Consider the following 12252-nt stretch of genomic DNA (forward strand, 5'->3'; position numbering starts at 1 on the left):
CAGAATTCTAGTGAATGATGAAATTGTATTTTTCAGAAGAAGAAATAGGTTTTTCCAGACTGGTGGACTTGTTCAATAGAGTTAAAGAATATGATGCCAGGTTTTATAAACCATGTAGACAAGCTGTTTTGGGTTCACCTGAGATCTTCAGCACCAGTATATTCACTGTATGTAACATGACAGTTGTCAGATGGCACTATTTGTTGCACTTGGGTAGTAAGGTAAGTAGAACATTAAAATAGTGCAAGGAGCACCCCAAAGGCGTTGGTGAGGATGGATTTAGAAGATCACATTAAAATTACAGTGTCAGATTTCAGTTAACTTTTTTTTGAAGGGGGTGGGGCAGGGCAGGGAATTTTCTGGGGAATCAACTTAAAGGATGGCAGTGTGAGCCATGGAAAACATTCTTATTTTAAGCATTCCAAGTCAGCTATAGCCTGGTCAGCAGCATAGTAAAACTGTTCTTATTTTTCCTATTAATAGACATCAGCTGTGCAGTCAGTAACAAGCCCTATATCAATGTCACATTTCCGTTAGTTTAATTTAAGGGAAATTTTGTGCTGTGAGACCACATCCATTAGGAATTTGGATGGGACAACCCAAACTCATTTTGTGTTATTTCCCCCCACTCACAAGCAGACAGAGGAAGTCGTCTTGTCATTAATCTGGGCTAGATTCCAACTTTGATTGCGGAATTGCAGGGATTTGAATGAGAGGTCAATGTAATAGCCTAATGCATCACTCATTTGTTACTGATGTGGACTAGTCTGTCATGACTGGGTAGATATATATTTTTTTGTCATTGCTTTTGATGTTGTGTAGTACATCATTGTAATGTCCTGTTCCAGGCAGGAGTATATATTATTAGTGCCGGTCCTGATCCTTTGCCAGCCATTCATGAATGGAAAGAAGAAAACTGGTGTAGGCAAATTTGTCCCACTGCCCTGACTGTAAGAGGAAGCACTATTGGCAGAAGGAAATCTCGAAGAACTGAATATTTCTTCCTGCCAATTTTTTCTCTGGACAAATTTCTCAAAAGATCATTGACTACATTTGTTGAACCATCAGAATTTTTTACTAAGTTGTAGCTGCACGGGAGCACACAAGTTCAAGCACCAATGAGTTGTGTAAGTGTTGAAGTGACCAGTTTCTCAAATACTGTTGCCCAGTTTCCTGTTGTGTGCTTCTTGTTTTGGACTTGAAACTTTTTATGTTTAATGGACAGAGAATTGATTAACGATAGAAAATAAAGAGTGGGTATAAACAACACTTTTTCATGTTGGCAGGCAGTGAATTGCGGAATGCCACAAGGATCAGTGTAAAAAGCCTTGGCTATTTACAATCTATATTGATGACTTAGATGAAGAGTCAGGGAGTAATGTATCTAAGTTTGAAGATGCTGCCAAGCTGGGTGGAAAGGTAACCTGCAGGGAGGGCACAGAGGCTGGAAAGAGATATAAACAGGTTAGGTGAGTGTGCAACAAGAAGGCAGATGGAGTACAAAATAGGGAAGTGTGAAGTTATTCACTTTGGTCACAAGAATAGAAAAGCAGAGTTTTTTTTTAAAAGGTGAGAAACTTGTAAGTGTTGATGTTAAAAGAGACTTGGGTGTGCTCTTAAAAGGAATGCAGAAAGGTAGCATGCAGCTTTAGCAAGCAATTAGGAAGGCAAATAGCATGTTGCCCTTTACTGCAAGGAGATTGGAATACAAGACTAAAGAAGTTTTGCTACAATTGTACAGGGTTTTGGTGAGACCACATCCGGAATTCTGTGTGCAGTTTAGGTCTCCACATTTAACAAAGGATATACTTGCACTGGAGGCGGTACAGTGAAGATTCACTAAATTGGTACCTGGGATGAAGTGTTGTCCTTTGATGAAAGGCTGAGTGAATTCGGGTTATATTCTCTGGGGTTTAGAAGAATGAGAAGTGATGTCATTGAAACCTACAAAATTTTGAAGGGGCTTGATAGGGTGGATGCTGAGAGACTGTTTCCATTGGTCGGGGAATCTAAAACACAGGGGCACAGTCTCAGGATAAGGGGCCGATCATTTAGGACTGAGATGTAGAGAAATTGCTTTGCTCAAAGGGTTGTGAACCATTGGAATTCTCTACCCCAGAGGGTTGTGGATGCTCCATTGTTGAATATATTTATGGCTGAGATAGACAGATTTTTGGTGTCTCAGGGTATCAAGGGATATGGGGAGCGGGTCGGGAAATGAAGTTAACGCTCAAGATCAGCCATGATCATATTGAATGGTGGAGCAGGCTCAATGGGCCATGTGGATTACTGCTGCTCCTCCTACTTATGTTCATAATTGTTAATATTCAGTAACCAATTTGTTGTGTGAATAGTACCACGGTTTAATTCAGTAAAATTTAAGAATGTATTTCTAATATTTTGTGAATTTAAAGAAGAACTTGCATTTCTGTTGCCTGTCATAACCTGAGGGTTTCCAGAGTACTTTTCAGCAAATGAAGTACTTTTGAAGCGTAGTCACTGTTGTAAATGTAGGAAGCGTGGCAGCCAATTTATGCACATCAAACTCCCCTAAGCAACAATGTAATAATGACCAGATAAATATATGTTAGTGATTTTGATTGAGGGATAGGTAGTGCCCTGAACACCAGGACACACACTGCTTTTCAAAATAGTTGTGAGGGATCTTTTATGTCCACTTGTGGGTGTAGGCAGGGCCACAGTTTAATGTCCAATCTGAAAGATGGCATTTCTGACAGTGCAGCACTCCCTCAGTACTGCACTGGAGTGTCAGCCTTTATTGTTGTGCTCAAATCCCAGAGTGGGACTTAACCCCATAATCTTCTGAGATGAGAGTGTTACCAAGTGAGCCACAGCTGGCACTCAAGGTATTGATATTTAAGATATTCATTGAGGGTTTGTTCATATTTTTTTCTTCAGTACATCTTTAAAAATGATTTCTTTTAGGGGGAGCAAAAAGACGAAAAATACCCGATCTTAAAATTCTCCATGAATGAGATTTAGTTGTTCTAATTCAAAGTCCATAATTTTACTTATTAAACAAAGGCTATGACCTATAGATATGTGTGAAAAGCAAAGAGACAAGAAAAGATGAAGATAAAAGAAACTGTTACTGTTCATCTTTATTTTTGTAGATTACATATTGCCCAGAAGTTAACGTGTGTAGCACATGGTGACATAGGATGGGTGATAGGAATAGATTCTGATTCAAAGAAAGTCATTTGATGACAATATAGGCATCAACTGTTGAATAAAGCTTTTGTTTTATTTGCGGTTGGTAATTAATAAAATTTTTAGTAGACCTTATTTATTACTGATCAAATGGATCTTACAAGCATCAGTCAACACGAAGTCAAATATTTTATCTGCATAGATTTCTGCCTTGTAGACGCTATGAATATGACACAAATGAACTACAAAGGACACAAAATAGAAAATAGTACCTCCCCTCAGACAAAATTGACCACTATACTGATTTGTAGCATTGTGGAACATGGGGAGGAATGTTCCTGAAATTTAAGGAAAAGCTAGATTGCTGACCCCTTTGGTGGTTCCTTCAGCATTTTGTAAATTTATTGCAGATCAAAATATTTATTTTCTCAATGTGCTATGTAAACAACAGATATATATTCATTCACTTACAACTATATCTTTCACTTCAGGCTCTGGTGCTAGTTCTCCTCTAACATCACCATCTTCACCTACTCCTCCATCAACTGGTAGGTAAAAGTGTTTCTTAACATGAATGTGAGAAGTTTAATCATGTTATTAATAGTTACTGTATGTTAAGATAATCTATTTAACAAGATATGAACTTTTTTATTGGAAATCCAAGCTCAACATCATCAGCTCAGCTAAGGGTTGAAGTTAAAGACGTTAAAATGTTGTTTGAATGTTTGCTATAATAAAATTATAGTAGAATTTCCTCACCTAGAACAAAAACATGTTATCTAAATTATTTTTCTTTTTGTTGTATTAATAATTGAGTAATCAACATAGTAATTAAAACATTTGTTGTGGATTGCATTGCTAAAGAAGAAGGAAGTTGTTTTTCGATCATAATTGCCTTCAGGGGTAACTAAGAAGCAACTGCTAATTTACCTTACCACCTTTATAGTAGTGAACTTAATTTGGAGCTTAATTTATTATGCAAATTTATTATTTAACACCAAGCAGCGTTAATAGGAAGATGAGCCATTGGAATTAGGGAGCTGGGTTCTGGGGCTCATTCATGCTATTTTTCTCTCCCTCTCTTTTTCTTGTTTTAAAGTGCATAAGGTTTTATTCAGGATTAATCAGTATTTTATGGAAACTTATACAGCACAGATTCACCAGGATGAAACCAGGACTTAAAGGATTAAATCATGAGGACAGGTTATGTAAACTTGGTTTGTGCTCCCTTTAGTTTAGAAGGTTTGAGGAGTGTTTAAAATGATAATGGTGCTCAATTGAGAGAAACAACTTCCTCTGGTGGGGATTCTGGAACAAAAGAAATTAATTTAGGAGTGAAATCAGGAAGTGTTTACTCACGGAAGGGGAGTGAAAATCTGGAACTCCTTCCCTAGAAAGCTGTAGAGGCTGGGTAAATTGAATTTTTCAGGACTGAGATTGATAGATTTTTGGTTAGGGTATGAAGGGATATGTGACAAAGATGGATAAGTGAAGTTAAAATACAGATCAGCCATGATCTAGTTGAATGGCACAACATGTTTGTGAGGCTGATTAGCTTACTTCAGTTGTTATGTTTGGTGGGAAGGGGCAATCTTTTTGAAAAGGTCTCCTTTCAACATTGCTTTCTCGTTGGTCAACTTGGGATATACCTACTAATGAATGAACAATTTTAAGGACACCAATTCTGCCAAATTCAAATACACCAACTTTGCAGATTTTTCAGCACCTTCAACTTAGTTGAGTAAAACAGCATAATTGGCTTTCCGTTGACAAGTTTTTAACTAAACCAGAGCTGCTCAGACTGGAAGCAGTTTGAACCTAGAAAAATATGAGGTAAAAGAAATAATGAAGATAATGATGAAGGGGAAACAAATGCTTGTGTGCAGCTCTTTGGGTAAGTACACAAGATAGCAATTTCAAGGTTTGAAAATTTATTGCAAGTTTATTAACTTATGATTTCTTTTCAAACTGAGGTAATAGCTTCCATTTATCAATGAGACACCTTCTTGAACTGCTGCAGCCCATGTAGTATATGTAAAGCCACAGTGCTGTTAGGCAGTTCCAGGATTTTGACCCAGTGACAGTGAAGAAATGGCAATATAGTTCCAAGATAAGATGGTGTGTGACTTGCAGATAGTAGTTTTCCCATGTGTCTGCTGCCATTGTTATTCTAGGTGGTAGAAGTTGTGGGTTTGGAAGGTGCTGTTGAAGGAGGCCTAGCAAGTTGCTGCAGTGCATCTTGTAGATGGTACACACTGCTGCCATTCTTAGTTGGTGTTGAAGGGAGTGAATATTTAAGGTGGTGGATGAGGCACAGATCAAGTGGGCTGCTTTCTTGTGGATGGTGTCGAGCTGCTTGAGTGTTGTTGGAGTGGCGCTCATCTGGAGAGCACTCCATCACTCTCCTGACTTCTGACTTGTGCCTTGTAGATAGATGTTGGACAGGCTTTAGGGAGTCAAGAGGTAAGTTACTTACCACAGAACTCCCAGCCTCTGATCTGCTCTTGTAACCACCTTATGACCGGCCCAGTTCAGTTTCTGGTCAACTTACGTTGCTAAATTGACTATTACACAAAAAAATTGTTTCTTAACTACAATAGGCATTCTGTTGAGACAGAACTACACATTTATGTCTGGAACAGCAAAGCTGCTGCACTTCCTTTTATGAATGGGAGACCAGCAACAACATTTTGCACTGCTTCTTCCATCTCTGCAACTTTTGTACCTTGTACACAGAAGTTATGCAGCATTAATTAATAGTCACTGAATTAGTTGTTACAACATGGATTCCATCATGGTAAAGAATCGCTCTGTCTGTTGGTAGTAAAACCTAGTACAAATTCTCCAAGTCGTCATGTGCTCTCAGTAGTTGCTAGAGGCTAATTTTATCACCCTTGCACCTAATCATATCTACTTGTTAGGCCCTCCTGTGTACAAATGTAAAAAAATACACCTTTGACAATATCAAGACCTCTGAACTTTAAAATAAATTCCAACTACTTAGTAGCAAATCTTCTGCCATTACAATGGCAGGCAGTGAAGTAACTGTCATTGTATTATTGGACTGACAAAGATATGTATGAGAATATGTTGCACCTCCCAAATCTGTGTTCATTTTTCCCACATTATGTTTGAATCTCTCCGATCAGGTTTCTGTTTCTGCCATTACACTGAAATGGCCCTAATCAACCCTCAAAAATGACACACTGTTTGACTGTGGTACATTATCCTCCCTCAACCTCTGTAGCCTAAGATATGATTAAGCATGGTCCTGCAACAGCTCTTCTCCATTGTCCAGCTCGGTCTTTGCTTGGATCCGCTTTTATACCCAATCAAAACCAGAGAATTTCAGCAACGGCCGCATCTCTTTTACCTTTTGAAGTCCCCCAAAGACCTAACCTTGGACTGCTCTCTTCCTCATTGGCATTCAATCGGTGATACCATCTGCAAACCTGAGTCAGCTTTCACACATATTCTGATGACACCCAGTTTTACCTTTCTACCACCTCTCTTGGCCCCTCCACTGCCTCTATGCTGTCAGATTGCTTGCCTAACATCCAGTATTGGATGAGTTGCAATTTCCTCAAATTAAACATTGGGAAGGCCGAAGTTGTAGTCTTTAGTTCTTGCCAGAAACATAGTACCCTTGTTTCACCCGCCTCCCCAGTTACTTTTGAACCAGGCTTTTCACAATCTTGATGTCCTGTTCAACCTTGAATTTCTCCACTGCCCACTCCTCTTTTTAATATCCTTTTTAAAATCCACCTTTTTGACTAAGCTTTTGTCCTGCCCCGCCCTCTGGTTTGGCATCCTTTTTTGTGACTACACCTTCTTGAAGCATCTTGCGATTTTTTTCTATAATAAAGGACCTATATCAATGCATTGTTATTGACAATAGCCCAGGGTGAGTAATCTGGTCTCTCTTCTGTGTCTTGCCTTATGACAGAGCTTTGATTAGAGAATGTGTTGTGTTCTGAAAATGGTGTGAACTCCTGCATTGTCCTACCATTTCACAAAGCATGAATCCACCATATTGCCCTGCTAAAAAGAAAATTTCTCAATTATTTACCTTCATTGCTGATATTTTGTTATTGTTTGAAAATAAGAATTTCAAATAACCAATAAGTGAAATATTTTGTCTACCATTCAGGAATACAAAGCTAATTTTAATGTCGTATCCTGAGATTTTGTTTAGGTATTCAAACAGTTAAGTTTAATGGTCACACTCCAATATTAAAGCATTAATATAGTCCTTGGGGTTTAATGGAATTTTCACAGTCATGTTGAAATCATGATAATTGTAATTACTGCAGTTACATTTTCTGTCCACCATTCTTAGTGGTAAAAAGATAAGGTTTCGCTTCATGTAATCCTATTGGCACAATTTTTTCAGCAAACCTATAACTTCCGAAAATCTGACTGTAGCAAATTCTAAACAATGCATTAGCTTCCTTTTCCCCATCTTCTAATTGCTTTTCCTTTCTAGTAGCTTTTTAAAAATCAATTTGGCTTGCTAGGAGTCTCTGCATGCAGTATTAAAAATGAGAAACCTAATGTGTTCTATAATCTAATATCGGGTGACTACTATGCAACTTATTTTTCTTGGGTTATCAGACAGTTCCATCCCATTGGTTTGTACTGTTTCTTCAATCTACTCATATATTTTACATTAGATCTGTACTGTGTAAATGGAATATGAATAGATGCTAGTTGATGCAGTTTTTATGTAACCGTTGAACACGAATATCATGAATGGTTGACAGTAGGCTGAAGTGTTTTATATCCAAGCTTACTGTATTTTGAGGGAGGCATTTTCAATATACATTATCTCAAACGTTTTGGGCGAAAAGAGATTAAGTGGCCAGAAGACCTTAGTGACACTATTATCCAGCTGATTTTTGCAGGGGAAGTGGAAGTTTCACCTTTTGTGAATCTAGAGTTATAGGTGGAGGATCATAGCACCCAGATACTGGAGCCACTGGGACTGGGGAGAGCAGTTTTGTTAAACTAGGAAGCGAGTATATTCTCGGCTGTTAACTTTGATGTTCTAGAATTGGGATTATGGCAGTGTTGTGGGGAATTGTATATGACAGGGTATTACTTCATTATTTGTTTTTATGTGTGCAAATGTTTTGTTTGTCCCTTTTCTTCTGGTTTTCTTCATTTCATTTCTGAAGGTGACATTACTTGCTGGAATATAAACAAAATACTGGTAATACTCAGCAGGTCAGGCAGCATTTGTGGAGAGGGAAATACAGTTAACGTTTCAGGTAAAAGACCTTTCATCAGAATAAAAGGTCATCAACCTGAAATGTTAACTCTGTTTCTCTCTCCACATATGCTGCTTGACTTGCTGAGCGTTTCCAGTACTCTGTTTTTATTTCAGATTTACAGCATCCATAGTATTTTGCTTTTTTTTTTCAAATTATGTTTTCTGGCTTTAAGAACACATTGTTTTTAAAGTTGTGGTAGTATGTGATAGTTGACTGTTAAATGCCCTCTGAAAGGGCCTAGCGAGCCACTCAGTTTCTCAAGGGCAATTAGGGACGGGCAATTGCTGGCCTAGCCAGCAATGTCCGCATCCCATGAGTGAGTAAAAAGACATCAGAACTGTATGACACTATTTGTAATAAGTAATTGTGTATCTTTTATCTTTAATGTGTCTATCAGCTGTCTGAAAGTCATGATTTGTATTTTGTATATTGTCCAGAATGCCTTTTGGTAATGACTTATTGCTTCTTTCTTTCTATGCTGTCTTTGCTGTAGAGCACACACCATTTTGAGCCTGACTTTGGGGTAATGTAGACCACCCTAAAACTTAAGGTTGCAGAAAGAGGTCACAGTCGTCAAGGTGAATCAGTTTGCTCTTAACAATTGCAATCGCTCTTGGTGGGGGATGGAAATTTTTTTTTAAGCAGATAATTATATAATTGAACTCCTGGCTATGAGATTCTTGTATGTCTGTTCTATTTCTCCTGATTTTCTTGCCTTTACCCACTGTTTTGAAAGCAATAACTCATGCTCAGATACAGTTCCGGGGTCTCATAACCTTCCCGTGGCTCTTCCTGAGTAGCAGTTCTTCGTTTGAGCTTATACAGTGAGTACTAACAACAGCAACTTGCAATAATATGGTGGCTTTAACACAGAAAATATCCCAGGGTGCTTCAGATGTGTAAGGAAAAATGAGTGCCTTGACCAAAAAGGCTCGGAGGGGTGACCAGAAGATGGGGTTTAAGGAAGGCCTGAAAGGAAGTGAGGGAGGTAGAGAAACAGATTGGGTTTAGAAAGGGAATTTCATAATGCAGTGCCTTGCTTTCTGAAACCATGGCCACATTGGTGTGAAGAAGGGAAGGAAGCTGCACAGGAGGCTGGTTTCAAAGAAACAGTATTTGGAGGGGTTTGTAGGGCTAGAGGCAATTAAAAAGATAGGAAGGAGTGAGGCCATGGAAAGATTTAAACGTAAGGTTAAAAACTTTGGACTGCGAGCCAATGTAGATCAGCAGGAACAGAGAAGAGCAAGCAGGATTTGGTGTGGAATAGGATGCATGCCACAGAGCTTTGGATGAGCTGAAGTTTAGAGAATATAGGCTTAAAGTGTAACTAGACATTGGATTACTGAGTCTAGAAATAACAAAGACATGCAAGAAGGCTTCAGCAGTAAATGGCTGAGGCATGAGCAGAAGTGTATGATATCACAGAGGTACAAATTGTTGATGGAGAGGCTATGGTTGGAAGCTCAGCTTGGGGTTGACCACCAAGCAGTAGCATTCATGACTTTCAATAGGGCTGATCTGGTGCTGTGCCAAGGGATGTAAAGCTGATTGCAGGAGGAATAAGTAAAGTCTGGATGGCGGCAAGAATTTTGGAGAAGGTGGCTGGCAATGGTTAGACACAAGGGCAGAGAGATTGATGTTTGTGTTTTAAGGGGGTGGGTGATGACAGTAGTTTTGAAAGGATGAAGGGCCATGTGAAAGAACGATTAACAATGATTCGGCTAGCATTAGGCCAGGAAGGGAATTTGAATTTTCAGGAGTTTATTGGGAAGGGGGTTGACTGTGGGAGATCTGAGCAGCGAGAGATATAAGGAAGTGATTTGATATGCGCTTGTTGTTGATCGAGATCATGGGAATTGAAAGAACATAACTAATCTGAGCTTCAAGATGGTAGCTGTGAATATGGGTAGGAGAGTTTTTAGAGAGCACGGGACACTGATGATTTAGTGGAGAGAGGGCAGGGAGAGCTGAGATGAAACTGAAGTTGCCAAAGATGAGGAGTTTATTTTGTAAAAATTGATGGAGGAGTGGAAGAATATCTTAGAAAAAATTTGGGAATGGGGCAGTAGACAACAAGGATTTAAAGGCTAAATGAGAGGATGGAATAGGGTGAATGTTCAAAAAAGGTGCCACGTAGTAAGTGCCACTGTAGCAATTTAGACAGTGGTAAGTATTTTTAACTGCAGAGGCTTCAGAAATGATCAAGGCGTCACCACCTGAGTCAAGTTATAATCCAAGCCAGGCTGTTAATATGATCATTTGCAGCAAGGTTATGGATGGCAAAACCCTCATTTGTAAGTGAACAGATGTTTTGGAGGGATATGTGGAAAGGAGTGGTAATTTATCCACTCGAGATGGTGGTGAATGCAGGAGAGGCAGGTGGTGATAAGGTCATGACAGGTGCTACAGTAGGTTTGTTGGAGAACAGTAAAAAAGAAACTCTGGTACAAGAGTACCCATGGTTAATTCAAGTGTGAGAAAGCTGCTGGGAGAGAAGGAAGGCAGAGAAGTAATGAAAAATAACATGTTTGGGTAAGGGTTGAGGGAGGAGAGATTAACTGGCAAAAAAAAGGGAATGACCTGGGGTCATAACCTGATCTTATTTTCAGCCAACATCCACTTATGCACTTCCAGCAGTAGTGACTGAATAGTGCCAATTTTTGCCTGGCTCTGTTCAAATCATTACACACCCCACAATGGCTAATTCAGCACAGACCCTACTTCAAACTTGAGACTTTTGTCTACATGCCTGAATGCTACATCCAGTATGTTTACCACTGATCCATTATAAGATACATAAGGATGAGACACAGTCTGGAAAGACACTGCCTCCCCGTCACAGCATCCAACTGAGAAATGTAACACTTCCTGTGCAGTTGTTGTTCCATTTTGTTTTTCCTTGAATACTTCAAACATTGTTTGCACAATGGATCATATAATATTGTTTAAAAAAAATCTACACCAGTAATATAGCTAATAAGATGTCTTAATATATCTGCACACACAGCTTCTAGATTGCTGATAATATAATCAATTATTAGGACTTCTAGAAGAATAGACGAGTGAATTGTGGAATGTTTCTTTCTCTGAGAAACATCGGGATTGTTCCTCCCCTCCTTTCCTATGATCAGGAATTCAGGGGTGCATCATGCAAGAACTAGATTGAGTGCTTCTAATTTTGTTCACAATTGAAATGCCTCTTCCATGTTGGTCAAAAACTCAATTTCCATACTGTAGTATTATTAACAGCTCTATCTTACTATTGAATTGATAAACCTGTTTCTACAAGCTGTGTTTATTTGTGATGTTTGCATCTTCACTTTCATTCATTTTTGCAAACGAGTGTTTCTAGTTGAACATTGTGCAAACTAATACTGCTTATCAATTACAATGTCATCACAATTGCTGTGATTAGGATAATCTGTTTTTCTGAAATAACTTTTTAAATACTGTGATTATATTATAAAAATACATTGAAATATCCCCATGGCCTTAGTACTGAGTAGGGTGAAATTGAGTGATTTAGAAAAAAGACCCTTTATAATTCTGTGAAACTGTTTGTGAGATGTGTTGCTACAACATAGACTTGTACTATAGTTCTATTTCAACTTGATATTTAAAAAACCAGTTTAAAAGTATTGTTAGGTTAGCTCTTGTTATTAAAATTTTGATACCTAATGGGGTGGGCAAAATTATATCCAATCTTAACCTAAAATCATCCTCATATAAGGTGATAGAGTTTCTTATTTACCTTGTTCAGGCTGTGACCACTAAATCTGTTTTTTGTATAGCGACGGTACATAAACAC

At 38.5% G+C, this 12252-nt stretch overlaps 1 protein-coding gene across 3 annotated transcripts in view; it reads left to right on the forward strand.

Annotated features, from left to right (window-relative positions):
* The window catches only part of pxk (PX domain containing serine/threonine kinase), an 85623-nt gene that overhangs the window by 71607 nt on the left and 1764 nt on the right, over positions 1-12252 (forward strand). For 2 of the 3 annotated variants that reach the window (XM_041190885.1, XM_041190886.1), the window contains one exon: positions 3663-3719. In XM_041190885.1, the coding sequence (XP_041046819.1) occupies positions 3663-3719 (57 nt within the window). Of the gene's footprint in view, positions 1-3662; positions 3720-8937; positions 9023-12252 lie in introns of all 3 variants that reach the window. The other variant, XR_005943462.1, reaches the window with a different exon arrangement.

The sequence above is a fragment of the Carcharodon carcharias genome, chromosome 7, assembly GCF_017639515.1.
Source record: "Carcharodon carcharias isolate sCarCar2 chromosome 7, sCarCar2.pri, whole genome shotgun sequence".
In the NCBI taxonomy this organism is placed as follows: domain Eukaryota; kingdom Metazoa; phylum Chordata; class Chondrichthyes; order Lamniformes; family Lamnidae; genus Carcharodon; species Carcharodon carcharias.